This window comes from Temnothorax nylanderi, unplaced genomic scaffold (genome assembly GCF_030848795.1).
Source record: "Temnothorax nylanderi isolate EJ_2023f unplaced genomic scaffold, tnyl_v1.0 TNYL_tig0175_pilon, whole genome shotgun sequence".
Lineage (NCBI taxonomy): Eukaryota > Metazoa > Arthropoda > Insecta > Hymenoptera > Formicidae > Temnothorax > Temnothorax nylanderi.
In genome coordinates this window covers 224,854-250,965 of record NW_027249237.1, presented here as the reverse complement: position 1 = coordinate 250,965, position 26,112 = coordinate 224,854, and the positions used below count along the sequence as shown (strand labels likewise).

The 26,112-nt window shown below is 34.3% G+C and overlaps 1 protein-coding gene across 8 annotated transcripts in view; it reads left to right on the top strand.

The window, feature by feature from the left end:
- Positions 1–2,521: 2,521 nt before the first annotated feature.
- Mesk2 (misexpression suppressor of KSR 2) overlaps positions 2,522–26,112 on the top strand; it is a 49,311-nt gene continuing 25,720 nt past the window's right edge. For 2 of the 8 annotated variants that reach the window (XM_071716060.1, XM_071716058.1), the window contains exons 1-2: positions 18,963–19,343; positions 24,852–25,219. In XM_071716060.1, the coding sequence (XP_071572161.1) occupies positions 25,005–25,219 (215 nt within the window). In that variant the 5' untranslated portion in view covers positions 18,963–19,343; positions 24,852–25,004. Of the gene's footprint in view, positions 2,886–18,960; positions 19,344–24,851; positions 25,220–26,112 lie in introns of those variants that run through there. The other 6 variants (XM_071716059.1, XM_071716062.1, XM_071716061.1 and 3 more) reach the window with 6 other exon arrangements.

Below are 26,112 nucleotides of genomic sequence, written 5' to 3'. Positions count from 1 at the left end.
ATCCATATAATAGTTACTTGCAATTTTGTTCATAAATGTTCAGAAATTAATCACAGAAAGTTGATGAAATTTATAACTTTTCATCAGGAGCACAACAAGTACTACAACATATTAAAAATTCAAAATACAATAATTGACCGAGTTTTTTTCATATAAATAATGCGAGGTCCTTTTTATAACTAGAGATATCTTGGATTGCACTTTTGTTACTTCCTTTTCATAAATTATTTTCTATTATCTATTAATTATTTTCTATTATCTATTATGTATTCCATATTTTTCTCCTAATTAACAATTAGCGAGATAATTGATATTAGCTTAGAGCGTTGAGTGCAATCATTTATACACATGCGGTTAAAATATTGTAAGAAATTTGTTTCAATACTTGTGTTGACACTAGCAATACGAATATTCATAATCTGCTCTGCTACCGCATGTCACAGTTTTTAATTTATCCGCGGTTCACCAGTGATTTATTTATTTGTGGCACGTATCTGTGACATTTCGCAGCTGCAGCCGTAAATTACGAGTATGGTCAGAGATTTAAATGAAAATTGACGATGATAAATCGTTTGTTTCCATTAAAACAGAACAGCTTGAAATATTATTACCTCGTGTAATATTATCCTCTTTTCTACTCACTCTTTTTCTATTAAAATTAAATTATTTCTATACAATAACAAATTATATATCTATGATACTAAATAATCTAAACTAAAGCATTTTTTAACTTTTAACTTTTATTTTAAATGATTAGTATACTTTTTTCAAATATAGGTTTTACACAAATATAGACGGAACGTGATTTAAACGAAATATTTGTTTATAATTTTTTCGCTTTTTTAAATGTATGCATTTATGAATTTACAGATAAGTTTTAATTTAAATGTGGAAATAAGAGAGATCTACCCCTTACATTGCTATTATCAAAGAATTCGACAGCTACATGTATGTATGGTATGCCATAAAGTTTCTACCAAGTATCCGGCGTTTAACGATGAATTTTCGCCGGCATTTTCACTGGTAGAACCACTCGCAGTGGTTCGAGACGAGCGGTAGCATCGCCGGGATAAGGGCATAAATTCACACCCACCTCGCGGCATATATCGTCGCGCACTTTATGCTTGCCCCGACTACTATATCTTTGCGCGTGGCACGAGGGAAGCGTCGTAAGGATCGTGAGGAAACGCAGCGAGCATTTCAATCGGTTACTTCAATGCGTTCGGCCACGCTCTTGCAGACGAGAAACGCGTCTCGTCTATTTCGCCCGCTAGAATTTGCAATTCCCACGTGCATAACATCGAAACTGAAGCGCGTGTGCGCTTCATATTTCTGCTTCCGCTGGGCGTTTCCCTTTGAATTCGACGCGGCGAAAAAAGGTCAAAGCCATGCATGCGCTCGTGCCGTGAGAGAATAACGCGACCGATAATGCCGCCGCGATGGATTCTCGAAGGAACAGTTTACGAAGTCGTACATACTGAGAGAAGTAAACTCGAAGAGGGCTTATCAATTGAAGCCGGATAAGGGCAACGAATAAGAAGAGCAAAGGCGCAAGCTTGTCATGAAGATTTCACTTTGCGTTTCTTCGATGATGCGCTCGCGCAAGAAGAATTATTCAATTTTGTGCAACTGCTATACATAAAATATTATTTTTCTCTTTATTAATAAAAAATTTGAAAAATATATAAAAATAACAATTTATGTACAGATCGCATACAAAATATGGAAAAATAAATGCTGTCAAGCATGGAATGTAATCATTCATGAGAAAAAAATTTCACAAATAATAATTTATCACCATTCGCGAGATAGATAAACCAGTTATTATAAAAATCAAAATTTTCCATTTATGATAAACAATTCTCAAGGTTTTGAATAATGTCTGAAAGATTAAACAGTAAATAAATTCACACAATCATAGCTATTAAAATGCTAATTGTTTGCGACTAGACATTTATTACCTCGCGCGCAACATGATAAGAAGGATAAGAAGAGCCTTCAGACGATTTTGCTCGCGCGTACCATGCGCTACCAGCACAGTAAACGCTAAGAACTCGAAGATTCGCGTCCTCGCGATTTTCCTTTCACCGACAGTCCGCGTTTGCTTTACCGGGATGCAGCGGAAGAGGGGGTTTTCTTTGAGCCGAGATTTTCCTTTTGCACAGTATCGTGAATCAGGCTTAGTGCATTATAAAAGCTCGGATAACGCGTGTTTCCCGGAAACTTCCTCTATCTCCACTTCTTCTGTTTTTTTTTCTGCCGCGTATCCTGCTACTCTTTTCAAACTCGTTTGCAAGGTGGGCCCAGAGCCGATAATGACAAAGGGTGGGTACCACTTATTTGTCTGCTCAGCTTGGCGTAACCAAATTATTACACCACTGCCGGCGAGCTCTCTTTCAACGCTAACGTAATTGTATCATTTACTAAACAAGCAATGTGTTTAGTTGGCGACTCTATATAAAGAGTGAGCATTCAATCGTAGCCGCAGTCCATATCGGTTGCCCGGACGTGATGAACCATAGATGAGCTATCGGTTGTTGATGTGATTTTAAACGCAGATCGACGGTGCAATTGAGATTTTGTTTTTCAACTCGAATATTTATAGCAGTGCGGCAAAAAGAAAGAACACAAGGAAGTGGCACGGATAAAGTGAAAAGAAAGATGATTAAGAGGATATCGGAGTATGCCAGGCCAAAGATTTGGTGCCCGCAAGAGGATTATCACTTGCCTGGGGATGGTATTTCTATGTCTATCACTTCTGCCTTCCCGAGCTCGACCAACGAGAAGAGCGAGATTTATCACAACACCGGGATAAAGCGTAAAGATGGAGGAATTTTCGTTCTGCATCCCTCGATGGTGATTACTACCGACGCGACATGTCACAGGTACATTAATTATAGTAACTCAGGATAAATTAGATAAATTAATATTTCTAAAATTATATTTCTAAATTGAAAGTTATGCTCCTTCAAACTACTTTAAATGCAAATAAATCTTAACGATAAAAATATAAACGTACGACGTAATTTGATATTAAGATAAAATATCTTCAAATAAATATTAGTGTTATTGCTTTACACTTTTATTCTTTTTAAAAAATATATAAAACAGAGACACAAACGAGGTTTCGTAATAAAAACTTCGGAAATTTTTTTGACAAAACAAATAAAAAAGTAATTTTAAATATGTTAAGCGTACAGAACCAATTCCTTAAATAATTCTCCCGAAAATAGATATTAGATATAAAATTCATTATATTATACACTATTTTAAAATAAACGTTTTAAAAAAAGTTTTAGTATAAATAAAATTATACCCTTTTAACATAACTTATTTCTAATTATAAATGTATATACAAATGACGACAATTGATAATTAAATGTATTTCATGCACTCGACTAACTGTTTAATTATAGTTTGATAGTTACGTATTTTATCATACACGGAAAAAAATTTAGCTAAATTAAGTCGTAAAATATGGATAACTAATTTTTTTGCAGCAAGAGCTATATTTTTTGCAGCGAGAGCTAAAGTTTAGCAATAGTAGCAAAACCTTTTGTTCTCGCTGCAAAAAATGTTAGTTATCCATATATTACGACTTATTTTAGCTATAGTAGCTAATCTTTTTTTTCCGTGTAATACTTGATTGGATGTCGAGATTATTAACAAGACTTTTTTATCGCAAATGCGCTATACGACTTTCAATAGACTAATTGACAGAAACGTATTCATGCAGAGATTCACCATCAATCCATATCGCTATATAATAGTCAACTTCAAATCATCGATAAACCAATTTAGTAGGTCGGAAATAATAAATAATTTGTACTATTGTAAGTTGTAGTACTCTGTTTGACTAACAAATTAACTAAACGCGCGATAAATGCGATGAAATATGATTCGTAAAGCCGTGATCAGACTACGGATTGGGATTGAGATTGGATTGAAATTTAATCAATCAGAATAAAGAAAACTAACTTCAAGTTTAGCGAACTTTGCTCTAATTGGTCAAATTTCAATCCAATCTCAATTCCAATCTGTAGTCTGATCACGGCTTTACACATAATATGCGAATGTATGGATGTTTGTAAGCTGAATGTCTACGTAATTTAAAAACAAATATTAATTTTTCTCCAATAATTTTTGCAATAGCAAAGTATGACTTGTTGCATTATATAGGGGAACGGGGGGTAGCCTCGGAGTAGCCTCGGACAGTGGATAGTCCCGGACATTATTGAAATTCAAGTATCCCGCGTATCTAATGGCAATTGTTTAAAGTGTTTAAACATTCTGCATATGTCGAGATACGCAGAAGGAAGAAAAATAAAATTATAATAAATAAAACAGAAGAAAAACGTGGCCAATTTTTAAGTAAAAGAAAAACTTGGGACATAATCTCGTGATTATATGAATAGCTTAAACAGTTTATTTTTGTTTAAAAATACAAGATATCATTACTTGTAATTTTAAACATGTTATATTATTTGAATTTAAATTTTGTTTCAAATTTCCGAGTCAAAATTACACCTGGTTTATTATTTAAGCAAGAGAGTGCAATTATGTACGCTCTCTATCGCAACATTTACAATTGTTAAGCAACATTTATAGTAAAGTTATAATATTAAAGATAATAATTCCTTTGCGTTGCGAATAAATAAGGTGTAGGGGAGCTTGGGGCACAGTGGATCATTAGTTATAACTACGCGACTATTAGTTCTAGAAACTTGCTAGATTATGGTTTGTGTCATTACTTGTCAAACCAGTGACCGATACGCTACCGATGGGTGTGACAGAGGTTCTGTAGTAAAATAAGTAAGAAACTTTTTTTTATATTGTATTTTTTTTTACTTTTGTATTATTTTTGTGTGAATTCTAATGTAGTTCAGCATTTTTAGTGTCTTTACAGTGGATTAATTGACACATAGTTTCGAAAAAATATATACAGTAAAAAATAGTCTAGTAATATTTATTTTTCAATTCTAAAATATATTACTTTAGACAATGACCTATTAAAATAAAAAGTGTTTGTAAATCCCAAAAATTATGGAGATATGTTTACTGAAAAAAAGTGAGCCACTCTTCCCTGTTTAAGATTTAAAGGTTATTAAAAGTGTCCAGCGGTAAAATTGAAAAATTGAACAAACTTACCGCGAAGTTCGATTACAATTATGCTGTCTCATAAGAATTTCATTTGCGCTTTCTCCATCAAATAGACTAAATAGAGTGACTGAAATAGATGTAGTAAACAAAGCGACTAAAACAATTGAAATAAAGCAGAAATCCGACCGACTCGTGCAAAATGAAAACATGTTGCACGACTCGTCTCTAATGAAACGGCATGCCCGAAAAGGAATAAAAACGTGTCGGTACCCGGGTCTCGTTCTGGACGTTGTTCACGTGCATCTTTGCAGAGAATTCCTCGCTCGGTATTCCTCAACGCGTGCACGCGCGTGCCATTTGTTCGGATCAGTGTCTGCGCAGAGATGCAGCACGGATGCAGAGTCAAGAGGCGACTGCAGTTACGAGTCGCGACTGCGACGGCGGCGGTGGCGCTCAATATATTCTTTCAGCACTTGTGGTTCAGACGAAAGATATAAAGCCTGGTCTCCCTCAGAAAATATATACCTTCGATCGCCCCAGCATTTTTGATCACCGCATCGACCGCATTCCGACCGAGTGATTTTATAGGATATTTTGCCAATAACGCAAGAGCGTTTTCTGCGATCCGCTTGGACATGTAAAGAAATTTATATTTATTATGATTTTATTTATATATATATATTTTTATTTATGGTTATATAAGCGCAATATATTGATTACAACATTGACACGGAGATTGTAATTTCTATAATTATACATGATATATTTAAAAACATGGCCTAAATAATATAATTTATACGAACAGACAATATTAAAGATGATTCTGTCAATTAAATCTTCCCTTATAAAACTATTTTAGTTGAAAACTAGCTCGGAATTATCGTATATTTCTTGTACAGAAATAATCCTGTTTGAATTCAACCATTAGTTTTATATGTTGGTCTTGCCAATTGTACTTTAACAGTCTTTCAAAATTTACTATCATGAGGCATAATATCAGCGATTATCGAATTCGAGTAATATCGAAAATATTTCTGTCAAAATGACAATAAATTCGAGTGGAAGCCAAGTGGAAGCCAAGTGGGCTGAAATATCAAAAGAAGCCAAGATGGTAACGGCTTCTTTCGCGAACTGTATAAACCTCCGTCTTTCGTTTCCAACCTCGAAAAAGCATCGCGACGGCGACCCTTGGCGAGGTTCTTTCCATTTGGACGAAAATAAATTGGTGGGTGAACTCGCTTTCGCGAACACGCTCGCCACTACTCCCGCGGAATAGCAAAGGGAGCAAAAGGTGCCACGTGGCTCTTGCCTCAGAAGCTGGACGAGCGGAAGAGGGTTTACATTGATCAGCAAATCCCATCGGTTTCGCCATTAAATATTTACCGCGAACAGGAAGCCCGAGTGAAACCGTTAAGCTCGTGGCTTTGCGTCGCGCAAATAACTCTGCGTCTATACTTACAGAGAAGTGCAATCGTTCTTTTTTATGCGATTGACGGTTAATTTAACGATATTATGCAAAATATGGAAATATAATTTTTTGCCATAAAAACAGCAACTATATTTTTGTCGCAAGACTTTAGGTATCGCGCCCGCGGTGCGAACATGTCGTAATAAAGTTTTTTTTATGCTTAAATATTAAATGTGCATAAGATACATATTTAAATAAGAGTAACATAATTTAATGATACTCGACCAATAATACTCTATGAATCTTATAAGCATGTACTTCCTTCTTTTTCTTAAATATTATATTCTTAAATATTATATTTTTATTTTACGTCAAAGTCAAGCCAATACTATTACCTATATCAAGAGACACGGTAGTGTCTCGCGCCAAGTGTTGAAGATGCACGATCACTATCTGATCGTGTCTTCAACTTCCGAAGAAAGTTCATATGCGAATAATTACTTATTCATTTTTAAGACGACAAGCGCTCGATTTGTTGAAGCTTGCGCGAAATCGAGTCGGTCGTTATAACGGTTCCCTTTTGCGGGGGAGCAAAGCTTTCGCGAAGGTTTAGGTAGGTTCGTTGCCTAACACGTAGGCGAGCCCCGGACCGAGAATGCCGATATATTTGCATAATTGTGCGTACAAATTCTGAACTTTGCTTGAGAAGGATTTGCCGCGCGCATGATGCCACCGTCGCGGTTAGCGTGAAGTCTAGCCGAGAGAAAGAGAGAGAGAGAGAGAGAGAGAGAGAGAGAGAATCGTACCCAATGAATTATTTATGCGAATGCACGTCCTTTTAAAAGCCATCGTAATTCCATCGCAATGGCGGTTTGCCTTGCTCCACCGTGCGGCGAAGCATAAGTAACAGCGACGCCTCATGAACAAATTCATTAATGTAAAAATAAACGGATAGCTTGTTCGAATGATATTGACACAAATTTCGAGAATTTTGACTGTAGAATGATAATTTGCGTCAAATCGATGGAAAGGCGATATGGCCATACGCAGGTTGTCCCAATCTTATTCGATTTTGTTCTAATCTGTATAAGAATAAAATATGCAATAATATTATTACAATCTAAGTAAAGGGTGTATCCAAAAAATAATTAGCACTTATATGCCATGGAAGTAATTTTTTTTAGAGAAACAAAACTGATAACACAAGATATCATAATAACAAAAACAGAAATGTGCCTCATTGTCAGAGCTTCGGAGACCACCTGGAAAAGATTCCGAGAATGTGTTGACATACAATGATGGTGAACAAGTGGACACTCTTTTAAGACAAACCTACATTTGTTACTATAATGTCTTGTGTTATCAGTTCTGTTTCTCTAAAGAAGTTACTTCCATATAAGGAAGTGTTAACTTTTTTTTTAACATCCTGTTGGAAACATATTGGAGACCTCTGCAAAAACGGTCACAAGTCGCCGCAATGCATTGCATACAAGATATTTTTGGAATCATCATCTAAAAATCGTTAGTATATGAGATTTATATGGATTTTTGTAAAAAGTTAAAATATCACAGGAAACATTAATCACAAATCAGAAGCCTTATTGATTTATGTCACTATTGGCAATACTAACGCGATTTCTTTTTTTTATTGACGGAAGATATTAATTTGTTACTTTATTTTCAGACGAAAAACACGTAGAAAGAAGTAGAATAAGGAAATTATATTTGATATATATGGAAACTGTGTCACAAACGACTTGTTAGCAACAGATTTTAACAGATTTTCATGCTCGTAACATATAATGCGTGAATTCTTAAATATGCATACTTACACAATTATATAAATTTTCCAGAATTTGGAATTATTACAAGTAAAAAGCTCCAATGTTAAAATCTAATTTCTAAATACACAAAATATTCTACAACAATATAATATTTTAGTAACCTATTATGAAAATTAATTAAAGTCAAAAATCTAATATAAAAGTATCGAGATTTCTAATAATTTCCAAATTATAAACGGCCAAAATTATTCAATAGCATCACATAAAGTTTTCGCTTATAATTGCGTGTCTACAAATATACCGATCTGTCATCTGTTATTGATTTTCACAATGTTCAGTTGGAACATAAACTATATTAAATTATAAAATACAATGTCCGAGTTATAATTATGGCTAAAATAATTAATATTTCAAGAAATAATTATTACACACATAAAATAATTATCAATGATTAAGTTCACAGGCAACAAATAAAATTTACTAACAAATTACCTACATAGTTTCTAGACCATTACCTCATGTCATCCTGGGCTTTTACTTTCTTTTATTCTTGTTTTTTCACTCATCTTGTCCTTCATTCCTGAAAACACAATTAATTAATTGCGTAGTAATCATTAGAATATAACGTTTGCAGCATTTTGCACTCCTGATATTATTGTAACCGCATTTTATTACTGCTATGGAAAAATAATGAGAAAATAAAAAATACGATCATATAAAACAACAATTCGCTTGATATTCGCGATATTACGCAGACTGGCGTAACGAACAAACTTTGCCTGGCGAAAGGTTTTAACAAATTATCAATGTACAACAGTCATATTTATGTTGTGCGATAAATATTAAAACATGAATTTAATTACGACAGTAGTTACTAATTAAACACATCGCAATGTCCTTCCGACTGAAGTCGATTGAAGTTCCATATACAGCAAAATTCCATTTAATTATAAATAAATTGGAAAATAGCGTCGAAAACTTCCCTCTGATATCATGTGATACGGTTAATAAAGTCGAGTTTGGTTAATTAAAATGTAATGGACCGTCTAAAAATATACAATCGAAATTTATAGTATTGCAAGCTTAATACGTTTACGTACAAATCTTGCGAATTGCGTATATTATTGATAAATCCTGGATATATCAAAAATTGCCATTACTTAAACCGCACTCGATGCGACAATTCGTATATTACTTCACGCTTTCAATCCAAAAATGCTAATCAAATTATATTTAAATTGGCGAAAATTCAAAGTGCGGTGCTATTATTCAAGTATCGTGAAAAAAAAGCATTATCGCCCGTAAAGATCGCAATAAACCAATTTATAAATTCCATTTTCTATCATGTTGATACTCGTTTTCAATTAATAAATTGCGCGAAATATTTGCTTTGGTGAATATCATCTTGATAGATTGTTTATTGTGGAAATTAATTAATCGCGCAATTATAATCACCAACTGTAATAATTGTCTAGAGAGTAATTGGATTTGATATCTCGAATGGTACTCGCCGCGATCAAATTTTGAGGAATAAAGCAATTATACACGGAGCGACTCACGCCGGCGCGGCACCGCTTGCTCGCTCGAATATCGTCATCGTCACGAAAGTGGTAATGCGGCGATCTTGTACATAAAAACTTACAGTATACGCCGGAAAGATAAGTGTCAACGCTATATACATACACATCTCTCTTTTTACGCGGTTTCTTTGCGCGTTATTTTTACGTGGTTTTTCGAAAAATTTATTAATTCATTATTGGGAATTAGAATTAAAGTTTATACATATACATGAGAGATTACAAAAAATTTTATAATATGTGTATAAACTTTAATTCTAATTCCCAATAATGAATTAATAAATTTTTTAATCGGACACATATGTCCCCCTATATTTATCATGTTAAAAAAATTCGGTCTAATAGTTTTTAAGTTATTAATGTTCAATTTTATCACAATAAAAAAATGGTGCAAGTAGAAACTTGCACATTGCTTTCTCATAGTTTTTAAGTGTGCAAGTAGAAATCTGCACATTGTTTACTTATAGTTCTTAAGTGTGCAAGTAGAAACCTGCACATTAATTTAGTTTTTAAGTGGGCAAGTAGAAACTTTCTTAAAATTTTCAAGTATGTAAATTATAAATTTGCACATTGTTTCATAGTTTTTAAGTGTGCAAGTAGAAACCTTCGCTCACAAAGCTTTCTCTATGAGGAAGCCAAAACAAATAAATAAATACTAATAATTATGCATCGAATAAAATAAAAGCTTAAGAACTATAAGTAAACAATTGCATGAGGAAGCAATGTGCAAGTTTCTACTTGCACCATTTTTTTTATGTTGTAAATAATTTCATCATAAAATATAGTCCTTTTGTGACAACTTTTATTTAAAAAATTTTTGTATTACACTTGAAGGAAAAAAGTTATGCAATTATTAACTAAAAAGTCAGTAAATTTTCCATTATTCATAAATCAAAAAAATTTGCAATTAAAAAAAATATATTTGACACCATATTTTATCTCGTCAGAAACTACCGATATGCAAAATTTGATTCATTTCTGAGAGGTGACTGATCCGGTTCACGCGGAATGGCTCATATTACATACCAATATAACTAGTACGTTTTTCTGTGATATTAAAAAAATCAATCCATGGCGGATCATCTTTTTGTTCCCATTTTTCATTTATGGAAATCTCAGGTTCATCTCGAGTTACCTGTATTGAAAAGTAAAAAATTAATTAAATAGTACAAACTTTTGTTGCGTAAATTTAATCATTGTACACACGTATGGAAAATACACATACCCATTTTCCAATAAAAAAGGGCAGTTGAATTTCTTTGTAACTAATAATTTTGGGTGGTCCAATTATGTCTGGTGCAGTATGAAATATGCTAAGATTCCGGCTGTTCGCGGAAGTATAAACAAATCTTCTCTTCACAAATTGATAGATGAACTCACTACTTATACCCTCTTCTCCTCTTCTACAAATAAACGGGTATCGACTACAACTTTCGCAATATAAAGGCTGATAATAATTGGATGTCATATTTCCTCTCTGAAAAAAGACAAAAAATATGGAGAATAATAATCCTTGCTTTTGTAGTAACTATAGATTTTTAGTACTGGCAGTGAATGTTAGAACGCAGCCTTTGTAGAAATCGTCCGCAAATTATATCTAAATTGATAAAGAATGTCGCACACTTCTTATTTAATGTTTATAATACGCAAATAGTGTACCGTTATATGTGTACGTTATATGTTTATCGATATGAATAGATATATCTAGGAAGCGTAATTTAAATTGTGGAAATTTCCCCATCTCTTTCCCACTTATTGTTAGATTCTGACGAGATTAATGCATTTAGAATATATTGGTGTCATGAAAAAATTGTTGGTGGATTATTGGATGGAGGGTAATTTGATGGCAAGATTGAGTCGCATACAAAAAAAACCAGTTTGACCAAGACTGTTTTTGTAGCAGCTACGCAAACCCGAGTCGGACAATTTCTGCCGTTACACGGAACGCGCGAGCAATTTCCAAAATTTTTTACCTAGGACGATTCCACACTATGGCTCATGGTTCGAGTTTGAAAAACTTGCACATTGCTTCCTCATAATTCTTAAGTGTGCAAGTAGAAACTTGCACATTGCTTCCTCATAATTCTTAAGTGTGCAAGTAGAAACTTGCACATTGCTTCCTCATAGTTTTTAAGTGTGCAAGTAGAAACTTGCACATTGCTTCCTCATAGTTCTTAAGTGTGCAAGTAGAAACCTGCACATTGCTTCCTTTAAGTTTTTAAGAGTGTAAGTAGAAACTTGCACATTACTTTGTCATAATTTTTAAGTATGCAAATTATTTTTAAGTGTGCAAGTAGAAACCTGCACATTGCTTCCTTATTTATTTTTAAGTGTGCATTTTAAGTGATAGGGGTAGAAAAAATATTTTTTTTAGGCAGAAATCAGTAACTCTTTCACCAATTTTCGCGAAATTCAAAACAATCTTCCTTTAATGATACGTTCTATATATAAGATTACATATATAACTTGTACACTTTTTAGGCAAAAATCGGTAACCCCTTCACCGATCATTGCCAAATTCAACACCAACCTACCTTTAATGATACTTGCGATCTATCCATAAAAAAAATTAAGCTCGATATCTCAAAATTTGTGGAAATTAGGGTAATCTTGTAGATTCTTTTAGATAGAAATCGGTAACCCCGTTATTATTAACAATTTTTATTAATTCTATTATATTCTTCAGTTTTTTTACCCCTATTTTATATATAATTCTTTAAAATTTGGTTAATCAATTCTTAAGTTATAGAAATTTTAGTAAGTTTGTCTGTTTTTTTAACAGAAATCGGTAACCCCTTTATTATTAACAATTTTTATTAATTCTATTATATTCTTCAGTCTTTTCTACCCCTATTTCATATATAATTTGTTAAGATTTGGTTGATTAGTTCTGGAGTTATAGAAATTTCTGTAAATTTGGCACAGACATACATACACACATACCGACATTTTTTTTAATGCAATATTTCGACGTTTTAAAACACTCTGAACATATTGACATTAAAAACTCAAAAAACAATCTTTTCTTTGGTTTCTTCTACCTCTATTTTATATATAATTCTTTTAAATTTGGTTGATTAGAGCCAACTTTATACACAATCAAAGGTTCATATACGAATTTACGAAAACAAAGCTTCCTCTATGAGGAAGCAAAAGCGAGTAAATTCTAGACAGACTATACTTTTCAATCGTTGTTGTAGCTCCAATCATATTTAAGCAGCTCAATTGTAATTGTCAATCATGATTTAATTATTATTATTCGTTGTTCGTTCACCTTTATTCTCTTTAATCTCAGTCATGTAAATAGCTTTCAATACAAAACAGCGTGCGCACATTTCCCTCTCCCTTTGTAAGGCTAGAAATCAAACACAACTTATGGCACAAATTATGGCACATGCACCTTCAACCGAAGAAGGTGTGCGTATTAAACTATAAACTTGAAGTTCTGCGCAATTGTTTCAGTCTTTCTAATAGCGAAGTGACTTCTCTGGCAACTTATAAATCGTCAGAAATGTTCTCGGTCAGACATAAAATTGAGTCATTTTTAACCATTCCTATAAGTCGCCCCTGCTCGTACTCAATATGTTGTTAATTTAAATAAAATAACGTTAATTTAACTAAAATAAATGGAATAAAAATAATACTGATTGGTCTTAAAATAATAAATTCCGACACTCACATAGTAGTTAAAAATAACAAAGTGTTATATTTAAAATTCAAAGTATTAGTTTAAATTTCATCTTTTAATATTTACTAGTATAAGCAACGAAAGAAGAAGCCATGTATATGACATTTGTCTCCATTAGTATTCGCTCTGCAGTACAATACACCGTACGCGCTCTCATAGTCGTTCGCTTCGCGCAAGGTTTTTTGAAGTCAAATGTGTGCTGATCAAACAAATATCTTATTGCGAAGGCGCATTTTACTTGTCAAACAAATCACAAGAAACAGCCGCAAGGCGTGCCCATTTCGAAAGATTTGCACAAAATCCACGTAAAATGTATCATGTCCTTCAATGCAACCGCCCACACGCAAGCCCACGTTAACATTTCCAATACATGACCGCATTCAATTTAGGACCTAACGCAATATATGTTTTCTATAACTCTATTTAATTGAGAAATCCATTTATCTATAAAATACACCAAATACTTACCAGAAAGCTTTATTTGTTTCAATTAAATATTAAAATTTGAAATAATGCTCATGCTCATAAACATCATGATGAGAATCTTGTATATGCATTATTGTTTAATTGAAAAATTTAATTAAAATTACGCAGAAATTAAAAAAAAGTACAAAGCAACATGATCCGTTTTGATCTCATCTTGTCTGATATTTTCGTCTAATATTTTATATATTTATCCAATAAAATCCAGTAATTCAATATAAACATTTAGTTACAATTTAATCACATAGAATTATGCTGAATATCTAAAAACAAAAATTTAAAGGTTTATTAAAATTTTAATGCTGGACATTCAAACTCATTCTGTATTTCACTCGCAAATCTATTTTCCCGATATAGCAATTATTTTAGTATTTATTAGATATTAAAGATAAGATATTATATTTATACATACACTATTACAAACGCGTTTGACATTTTGGAACTAAAAAATTAGCTTCAGAAAGAATTATCTGAAAATGCATTTTGCAGAGAAACATTAATAGAATAGAACGGTAAAAATTGCCTGTCTTAATAACAATATAGATGCTCATCGTATATCAAATAAACAAACTGCTATTTAATAAATAACAAATATATTTCATTGATATAGACGATTTCCCGTTAATTTCTTTTTCCTCCCGTAATGCATAAAACGCGGAATACATTATCATTTATGAATTTTTAACGGGATGTAGCAGCAGTAAGGTTGAAGATAATTCAGTGCACTCATACATTATTCCACAGCCATGACATATAAGCACCCGTATAGGGATGCTCTAAACAAATTATACTTTAACGATTTTTTAAAGTAAAAGGTAACTACGCTGGGAGCGGTGGCAATTCCGTATATAAAAATTCAAAATGTAATTATCTCGAAGAAAGTTCAGTGAGTTATGAATTATATTAGGACATGTACTTAGTTGAAGTTTGGAGAAATCTTATAATAAAAATTAAATTTTTTTAATAATTATTATTTATATACTTTCTGTGACTTATTTAAATGTTACTTTTATAAATATATATGTAGAATTTCTATTTTGTTTAAATAGAAATAAAAATTCCCTCTATAAACTTAAATCATTGTAGGTATTTTGCTGATCTCTTTACCCAGATATATTTATTCTAAAAAATTAAATTAAAATGCTTTTTTTTACAAACACAATAATATTAGAAAAAACATGGTAATTCTAACCAATCATCAATTTAAAAAGCTATAATTTGAGTATAATATAAATCAAAATAACCTCGAAAAGTTTCAACCGTACTATATCTAACACACTTTAAGGCGAGAAGGCGAGAAGGAAGCACGTTATCGTCATTTGTATCTCCCTGTTATACCTACATAAATATTAGATCTTAAGAGACATGTGCGTGTGCATGTCTGTGAGTGTGCGTGCATACACGTCCGTATCTACGAGAAAGAAAAAGACAGAGAGCAAAATTGCGTATTAATATTAAATTTCCACGAAAGTTCGCAGTAAAACGACATCGTGACCGATAGCTCAGTTAGATACCGCAACGTTTCGCTGCAACTATTTAAATTTTTATATTTCGCAATTTTTCTTTTGACAATATTTCTTTATTCGAAAAATATCATAAAAACTAAAGATAAATATCCAAATTGTCAGGAAAAATGTCTGTGCAATTCCGCTACAAAATGCATGACATTAGACAAATTGACAATGGTTACGCAATATTATGTGCAAGATAAAAATAAGATACAATATAAAACGATATTCAGTGTATTATCTCTAGAGTGACTTCCAAATTTTATTTACTTACATACAATATGGCTCTTTTATAAAAGTATTTTAATTTTATCTTTTTATTAAAAAACAATGGAATAGGAATAGTTTTGAAATATCTCATTTAATAACGTTGAATTTTTTATGATATTGTACATTATAAAATTAAAATAGTAGTAAAATTATATACAGAAAGAAGAGCAATACTCTCTCTAATCTCATCAATTGAAAGTAATAAAGCAGAGGCCATAATGTGCTCGTTAAAAACTCCCGGAAATATCATTAAACGTATGTAACAAATGCGCGAATAATTAAAACTCTATTAATTCGTATTCCAATATCGTTAACTGCGCATTCCGTGTATCCTGTGAGATCATAATTACGTCCCCGAGGATATAGTATTTCTCGCCAACGCTATATTTTCACCGAAATTTCGTTTCCCTTTAAACGAACTTCAGTATATGGCGTACCAGCACGCCTCTCGTGTCCCGTAAGGAAGATCCTGTGGGCGAATTTATCGAAGCGCGCCCATGGGGAAAGCATCGTAACACGTTGCATGTTGTATCCCAGACCGGTTGCACCTGTTTCTCTGGGGTGAAAATCCCATGGGTGGTCCGTAATGGCGACCGAAGATATTGCCTTACGATCGCGATTATGTATATATTTTTATTGTGAACGCATCCTATTTTTAGCCTAATTGTGTTTAATCTTAAATACACATTTCTTTCCCAATCTTAATCTTTCTTTCAATATTTTAATAGAAATTAAGATTTCTTAACATATGTAAAATATATTATTGTCAACAAGGACATTATAACAAATAATGTAATTCACGTGTGAGATATAAAATGCGTTTTTCGTCCATGTCTAAATATTATAACGGAATATTCCTCTAAAGCCGGTCCTCCTCCGGCGATTCGTCATGGCGGTTGACAGACTAAATACCGCCCCCGACGAGTTTTTTTCTCTACAAAGGACCGGCTCCTTCTGTCGCGAAGGAATACAACATACCAGGAGGACATAGACGGGGAAAATATGTCCGCTACGTTCCGCGCGCATTATAAAGCACCTCTTGCGGACGTATATATATACGGGGCGGGCGGCGGTAAGTCCGTCGAGAACCCGCGGGGGTGACGTGCGGTAACAATATATGTATGTATAACCGAGCGACGTGCTAGCGGAAATATACATAAATATACATTTTTATGATGAATATACTCGCGGAAGTATATATCACCCCATGAAGAGAAGATCCCGAAGTTTAGTAGTAACGTTTAAAGGCTGCGAGTAAAGGGAGGAAGATGCGAGGGTGGGTGGTTTAAGGTGGGCGTTCAAGTATGGCGCGTCGTATAGGTGGGATTCGCAAACGGATGTGAAGAGATACGTCAAGTCTTTTTCGGAATATATTTTGCACCCTCTTCCTATTCGTACCGATATTTCTTCTCGGAGTCTAATGCATCGTATGTGACTCGAGGAAAATCAACACGTATCAATGATTTTATAAATAAATTTAAATGCATTATTCTTTGAAATACTGCGCGATGCTATGCTAATTGGCACTTGAAATTCTTTTCACTGCAGGCCATAAATAAAGCAGATTCGCCACAGTAATCCGCAAAATGGATTATCCAGCCGCTGAGATGGACGTAGAAGACGTTCTCATTTATTCCGCGGTGTCGTCAAGAGAGACAGAAGTAATAGAGAGATTCGCGATTTTAAATCCCCGCTCTTCCCGGCGCACGTTCCGCAAGTCCGGAGCACCGATTCCATCCGCGGAGATCTCATCACAGCTTTCCCCGCCTCGCATTTAATCTTTCTCGCTCGCCTCCGAGTGAATTCCATAAAACGTAGCGCCTCTTAAACCCTCTCGAGTGCACTTCCGGTCCGTTGTTCCATTCTTCTGCTACTCAACTCGACTCGATTACGAGAGACAGTCGCTTAGACAGCTCTTCGGTTCTTGCGGGCCAATTTGAAGAACGAGAGTCAGTCGAAAGATTTAGATGAGTATGAGCAATAGTACACGCTTAAGAATTAATTAAATTTCTGGAAATACATAGATATATAGTGTTGCGAAATAATTGCAAAAAATATCAAAATGTATAATACATTAATACAAATATATATCCAAGGGCGCAGAGAAGTATATGCTGTATCTATTGTTCTTATTATCTTCGTTTAAAAATTTATTTAATTTTTCTTATAAGTGTGAACATATGTTAAAAAATACATATACGTTTTTGTGATCACTTGAACTGTTTTTAACCGGGGATATTGCCTTACGATCGCAATTATGTATCTTGAGTTAGATAACTTATACTGATATTTACTTAAAGAAACTGAAGAATTTAATTAATGAATTTAAGAATTACTTAAATTAAACTTTAAAATCGAAAAATATATAGAAAGTAAAAAAAAGACGTGTATTGTTATATATACATTAGCATCAGCATAGATTATTGATAGTTGCTTGAAGAGACATAAGCATTTAATTAATAAATTTAAGAATTAAATTAAATTAAATATAAAAATTGAAGAATATAGAAAATAAAAAAAGTGCACTGAACAAAATTCTGGTTGAATTAATTGGACGTCTGGTGGAAAATGAACGAACCAGATTCTTCCAATTAATGCAACCAGAATTCGTATTAATTCAACCAGATCCTGGTAGATTCAACCAATATTTTCTGGTGGAAAATAAACAAACCAGATTTTTTTTTAGTGTGTATTGCTATATATACATTAGCATCAGCATAAATTAAATACTGGATTAGCAGCAATCGTAAATCATCGCTTGCGTTCTACCCCTTGCGCGCGTGAGCGCGCATATAATCAGTTATTTTTCACAAGAAATTCATTTTCAAAAATCCTAATATGCAGCATTACAGAAACTTGTGCGAATTCCATCTCCTGGCGCAAGCGTGCATTGACATTGCATCAACGTTAGGTATCGTGGTTTTCTGCTGTGTCGATGGAACCAAAAGGGACTCGCTCTTTCCCCTTCAGGGTAAGTCTCTCGAAGTTCCTCTGATAATCGACCGGCAGAGCCTTCAAGGTCACCTTCGGTCTCCGCATGCGCAGCGGGAATTCTGAACGCGGGTGACAGGCCGGGTGTGCCTCTTCATGACCAGATGTCGGCAGTCTATCCGTAACCGGTTCGATCCGGAGTATACCGCGCATGGAGCAACGCGCATTCCCATTGACCAGTCTGTAGTCGGAGCAGCCGTGCACTCGGGCATTTAGTAATCGTACGAGACGTCGTTGGGAACCACCGTGCGCTCTTTAACGTCAGTTTCGTCACGGTGCTCCGTCTTGGCACGTCACGTAACGTCACGTCGGAAGGCGCGTATCGAGCAGGCGATCGGATATCGAGTCGTATAAAGCGCGATTATCTCCAGTTACGCGAATTTCACCTTTTAAACAAGGTGAAATACCGTACCGTGATCGAGGCGCAAACGGGCCCATTGGGGTATTTTCATAGTAATCGCGTTTAAAGACCGCGCGAAAGCTGCAACTCTTCTTCAGCACGCGGACCCCGCAGCGGAACTCACGCAGGAAGAGGTGAGTCCCACAGACCAGCTGTCCTCTTCACCTGTCTACACCCTTCTGCCCTTTGTCTGCCATCCCTTCGGGAATCTCTCGACCGCTTCGACCTATCGATCAGCGCTACGTCCGTATAGTTCGAATGGAGTGTGTTCGGTGTGCGCGCTCGTGACATCGTGTTAGTGTTAGTTGCTTGCACGCGCGCGCATCGGTATCTCGCGTCCGCACGCGGACGCTTCGTCATCGTCGTCGTCGTCGTCGTAGTCGTCGCCGTTGACGGAGGTTGCAGCGGCGAACCGCGGTCGATGACGTTGTGTCATGCGGCGCTGCCGAAGGTCGAACCTGGCGCGCTAGATCGATCGCACGCGAACGACATCGCGCGAACGATCTCGCTGTAGCCTTCGCCTCCTAGGTTCCTCGAATCGGTTCCATCGGGGGCGAGAAACGGGGTTAGGCTGAACAATCGATCGTTCCCAGGAAAGACGTCGCAAGAATAAAATAGCCAGTGACAGTCGTTAACTCTCGATTGAGCATACCTGCCCGCGCGCTATTACTGCGACTTACAGAAATTGATCCTACTTCTCTGTTTTCTACCAGCTCTCCCCCCCCCCTCTGTCTCTCTCTCTCTCTCGCTCTCTCTCTCTTTCTGTCCTTGTATTTTTGAAAATTTAAACATTTAATAAAAGCTACTTTAACTAAACTTGGAAGAAATGTGTAAACGATATATGCGGGCAAAATCGCCTCCTACTCCTAGATTCTTCCTGGGAATTGGATGTATGCAGCATACTTACATAATGGAAACTTTCACAGAACAATCATTCTCAGTATGGAACCTGAAGCCTAATACCTGCAAAAAGTTAACCGATAACTTCTAATTATTTTTAAATTATTTGCATCTCCTGACATTATTCTGTCTTGCAAAGTTTTGAATCAGGAATTAGAAAATAATTAGTAGCTTCGTGTTGATTTTTCGAAAGGATTGCAATAATTTTCAGTCATTAAGAAAAACCTTTATATATTATATTTAAAAGAGAAGCAAATAAGAACCATCGCGTCCTAGTTTCTACCAGCGTCCAACAATTATCTTATCCGCTATCTGATCGCAGATGTAACAGCTTGCAGCTGCTTCCACGACTCTCGAAGCATGCGGGATCAATGCTACGTGAGTTGCACATGGAAAAAATATCTTTGGGACTGTCGAGTAAACTGTCAGCGGCGATAAGATTTCTCGGATCGAGAATGTAGTCTTTACTTTCGAGACATTAAAACCAGCTATAATCATTTAACAGAATATTAACTTTGGTAGAAAATGTGCTAAAGTGGAGCATAAAGATAGCATATAGAAATTCCTTCTAAAAATTTATATCAAACTTTATTTTGTTATGTACATTATTCATTGGATAATCAATGAGGAAGATAGACAGAAAGACAGAAAGACAGAGAGAGAGAGAGAGAGAGAGAGAGAGAGAGAGAGAGAGAGAGAGAGAGAGAGAGAGATCTGTGATTTAATTATTATACGCTTTTAAAAGATTTAACAAATTCAATATAAAAAATTGAAATATGAACAGAAAGTTCATGTTTGTACTAGAAATAAATACGTTTCTTTGTGTAATTTAATTACTGTAACAATTTGAGGTCTACTAAATTGGCCTGATAAACAAAACCAATATCAGAAACAATCAACTCAAAACTCAATTATGTACTAAATTACATAATTACGTAAATGATATTCAATTATATAATTTTACAATAATTATATAGAAAATATTTTGTCTCATATTGATCTAAATAACAGATACTTCTAGATATAATATGCTCCTCTATTCATAGCTGGTATTAATAATGACGTCATCAAACGATCGACCATGCATAATTTTGACGATTGCCCTTAATCGACGACCCTTAATCGTAAATCAATGATACACTTGAAATTTATGTAAATCTAACGTATTTGATGTTCTGAAAATAATCTAATATGACTTAATGTCTGCCGTAATTTAGCTATTAAAATCCCTAATGTCGTAGATCAGTCGTACAATTCAGTGGACGTCAAGTCGGCTAGCCTCGGGCGAAAAATTAGATGTCGAGAAACGGGGTTAACCCCGTTACACGCGAGTATCCACGCGAAAAATCAATACGCGACTTTCCGGGGACCCCGCTTACAACACGCGCGCAGAAGTCTATCCGCGAATTGGTGATCACCGCGTGATCACACGAGTGCATACATATTTTGCCCGGAAAGGTCCTGGCCGGATCGATTTCTCGTCTGTCAGCGCGAAGCGCTAAGACGTAAGCAAGCCGAGCCCGCAGCTGATCCAGCTGCGCTCAGCATCATCGATATTTGAAGAGCTCGGACTCCAGAATGACACGCTTTTGCTTTGGAGTGGGATAAACTAAAATAGATGACTCTCCTTCTTACCTTTCTCTCATATTTCTCGTGAATTATTTCAGTATTCACCTTTTACCTTTCTTTCATACTTCTCGGAAATTATTTTAGCTTATGTCTTATTCGAAATTGGTAATCTGTTCTGATTCAAATAATCACTAATGCAATTAAATCTCTAAATTTTTTTAAATTTACATAAATTCTTTATTTTAACAATTAGTTATCCAATAATTATTTATTCTAAATAACCACTTTTTGCAGTATTTTATTGCAAAACGGTTAGTTATTTCTTCTTACTCGAAAGTTCTTCGTGTGCTTCGCTTTAAAGCGCAGTTGTCATTCTTGACAACTCAGTAATAACGTCCGCAACATATAATCTTGTCGCATCTCGGGATAAATTTTCTCAACTGACGGAAATCTTAATTAACAGGAAGAACCGCGTGCACGTTGTTAGACCGATGCTACGATATTCATATTCTTTTTTCTTGTCCGAAAAAATTAGCTTTTCATCAAAAAATAAAGAACAAGTTATAGTCCCATTTGCAATTGATCAACGATTGATCTACGACCTAAAGTGTATAATTTAAAAGTTTTACTTATTTGAAGCAACTCGTGACAACAAAAGTATAAATGTTAAACTCAAGTATAAATATTGTTGATTATTTGTGATTTATTTAACAAGTGTATCATATCAACGGCTGCACCCATATTTAAAAATCTGATATCTGTAAGTGCAACAAATTGGGTGTGCTTATCAATTATTCTCGATAATATCAATATGAGTTGGGAATTTATTAGAGGGAAATATGAGAAATGCGTATCTCTTTTGATCGATGGATCGACGAAGTGACGTTAATCGCAGATCAATTCGTGTATGTACACGTGCCGATTTATTTACTGTAAGCCTTTTTTGCGTCTTTTGTTGATGATACGTCTTTTTGTTTCTGTCACGAGTTGACATTACGTTCCACGTGAGCCTCGCGCGCGAAATGAGGCCAGTAATTAATATACTTCGGAAAGAAACCTCCCGAATTGTTTTATAAATTTTTACTTTATTCCTTAATTATATATCGCACACGCTTGATTTGCTGTTAAAGATAGTTACGTAGAAGACACTGATTACTGTTTCTTGTTAGCACGTTTCCTGTTTATCAACAGTGTTCCACGAACATGCATAAATAAATATTTCACAATTGGCATGTCGCCATGCATGATTCTTTCGACGTAGAACGAGCTCGATGGATTTTGTGCATGTCGACGATCATTCCATGACACATACTCGTACCTTACTTCATTTTTCACATTTTAGCGAGAACGAGGCATCGGCAATAATATATTTTTTTTATCTAAATCGCGCAAGCTGATTTGCTTAATTAAAAAACAAAAATCACACTATTGAACTTGTGTGTTTTTTAACCGATTTATTTGTCTCAACCAACATAATTTGAAGCGTAGTTTCATTAACATTGATTCTTGAATATTATATTATTGAGCAGCAACAATTATTGGATAACAACGTTTTTTTTCAACAAGCAAATTTTTTCTAGATAACTAGTTTCTTTGTTCTTTTTACGGGCAGCTAGTATTAAAAATATATTTTAATCCAATAAATATAAATATTTTAAATTTTAATTAAATTTTATTTAAAATTATATTTTAAACCAAAACTTATTCAAAATTTACGTGTCTATCACATTTTATTAATTAATATGTACATTTATTGTCGCGTGTATGTCACAACATGTGTATAATATAATGCAGATTAAATCTGCGTTGATTTGGCAAACGTGAAAATATAGGACACTGAAACAATAGCAGCTTGCTCGTTTATTCAGTGAGAATGACGGAATTGTTTGAGCTTTTGTATGCACATTCATAAATAGAACGCGATTTCACATCCAGAAGTCCGAACTAATAGAATTCCAAACAGCAGAATTCACAGAAATGTGTTTATATCTATTCTCTATACTTGCACAATCTAGATTTCGAAATTAAATTGGAGCTCAATAAAACTGTTTACACTAGAGACTATATTAAATACGCGACGAAAAAAGTTTGTATATTTCACAAATTTACTGTACGAGAAAATATTTAATCGAATCATCTAGCTCTGTCCTCTTCTCTCCATTTTTCTTCTCTCTCTTTCTCTTTTCCTCGTTTTATTTATGTAGTAATTAATTCCTTTCCCACAATTTTATATATAGTTACTACAAAATATGTCTCGAACATTTTCTGTGAAAATAACAAGCAATTATACAAAATGGAAACAAATGTGAATGAATTAATTTATTAAATGAGAGAGAGAAAGAAAAAAGACAACCAAGAAAATTTAACTGGCTTATAATGAAACCGTTGATGGAAATAGCAGTACAAACGATAAAGACGTTGAAAAGCTTGTTTTGAAATACTGATTAATATAAATTCTCTAAATATCTGTTTAAGCAGTTAATGAAAGTTTATCGCAGTTGTGTACAGTCGTCAATATGATAATTAGAATATGTTATTAAAATATTATGCTCGCGCTTAATTTATTTTGCTTCAACAAAAGAGAAAATAAATGCTTTACACAACAAAATTCACAAGTACAATTAATTCTAAATGTAAGTAAAATTATCGGAATATGTTTATAAAAGATTTTACGTGCATTCACCAATCTGATGATGACTGGAAATGAAATTGCGTACCTGTCATGAAACAATATCCAATATCACTTGTCTATTTCCCTGATTTTATAAAATCTGGTAGAGAGAATTTTCGATATCTGTTATAAGCAATAAATGCTATCCTAGCGGCTAATAAAAATCTGAAGAGAACAAATACAATGTTTTTATTTATAGAAGCCAATTATTTATAGAAGACATTGGTTAGTTTTTATAATTTACTAAAAATATTTCTAATATTTAATTAATAAAAAATGAAAAATCAATATTAATTGACTATGATTGTCGGTGCTTTCTTCCAAAGAGAAAAAAATCGATGCAATTTACAATCGAATGACCGATGCCTCGAATCGCGCTGCGATCGCTGTCACAGAATCTCCTTATCTTTGTTTTTTCTTTCTTTTGTTTTTTTGCCGTTCGTTTGCCTTGTTGACGTGCGATATTGGCGATATCGGCTTCGGGCACGCCTATCATCATCAGCGGCAGCAACAACACCTCAGCTTTTGGCGCCTTCGAGGCGAGTCTTCGCCGAGAGGGCACCTATCTGGACAGTGGGAACCATCAAGCCCGACCAGCACGACGATTAATTAGATCGTCTCGAGTGAGAGAAACAGGGAGACGAAAGGTCACGCCATGCCGGCAGGTACTGGCGCTTCGTACAGGTCCTTAGGCGACCTGGGCGAAGACGTTTACAAAAGCACAACCATCGTCGACCAGACACAGACTACCGGCCAGAGCGTTCTCGAATCCATGAAGAAGGCTTTTAGCTTCACCTCACCGAAGGCTGAGATGCGAAAAAAGGACCCGTTGATCGAAGATCGTCGCGAAAGTGCTTCGATCGTTTCAAGGTAATGCTTTAAAAGACATTTTCCGGATATGGGGTTAGGTCGACTGGTCGACAGATAGAGGTACACAGTCGCGGATATATCGTTTTACTGTTCCTCGACCTCTAAACGAATCTAGTCGCTCTTTTATTGATAATTCACTACGACTCTTTTTATCAATCATATATTTATTAATTCAAAATTAATCCATGCTTATTGACATTGTTTTTATATATCTATCTATATGTATATACAATTTGTTAAGAATAGTGATTTACAAATACTTTTAAAACAAAAAGTCAAGTATTTCTAGTTTTTTTAAATAAAATGTATATTTTTTTATATTTTATATACGCATCTTGAAATAAAAGCTGGTTTGCGAATCTAATATATTTATTTAAACTATTTTATTATATCAACCTTAGTTCGATAAAGGACAAATTATATTAAATGTTACAAAATTGGTTGTTATTCATAAATAATAAAAAATAAAAATTTAGAACTGGAAACATACTGATTATAAAGCGACTTTCCATTAAACAAACCACAGTAATAATCAGTGATTTCTGATTTAATATTTTTCTATAAAAAAATTATGCAAATTGTGGATTGTGTAAAATGTATGTAATTAATTTTCCTAAAAAAAATCACATTGTCTACATTGAAATTATATGTGTTGCGACCAGCCTACTTCTATCAAATTATTTTTATCCGCGGAAAAAAGTGCCGAAATTTTGTGAATTAAAGAAATACATCGTGATACATTTGAGAACTATTTTAAACAATATACAGAAAATTTCGAGTTTTATCTAGCTCAAGCTAATGTACAATACAATGAGTACTGAGGATACTGAGCTGAAATACAAAGCGGATGCAATCAGCAACGGAACAGTTAGTGCAGAGTCGTTAAAGAGTTT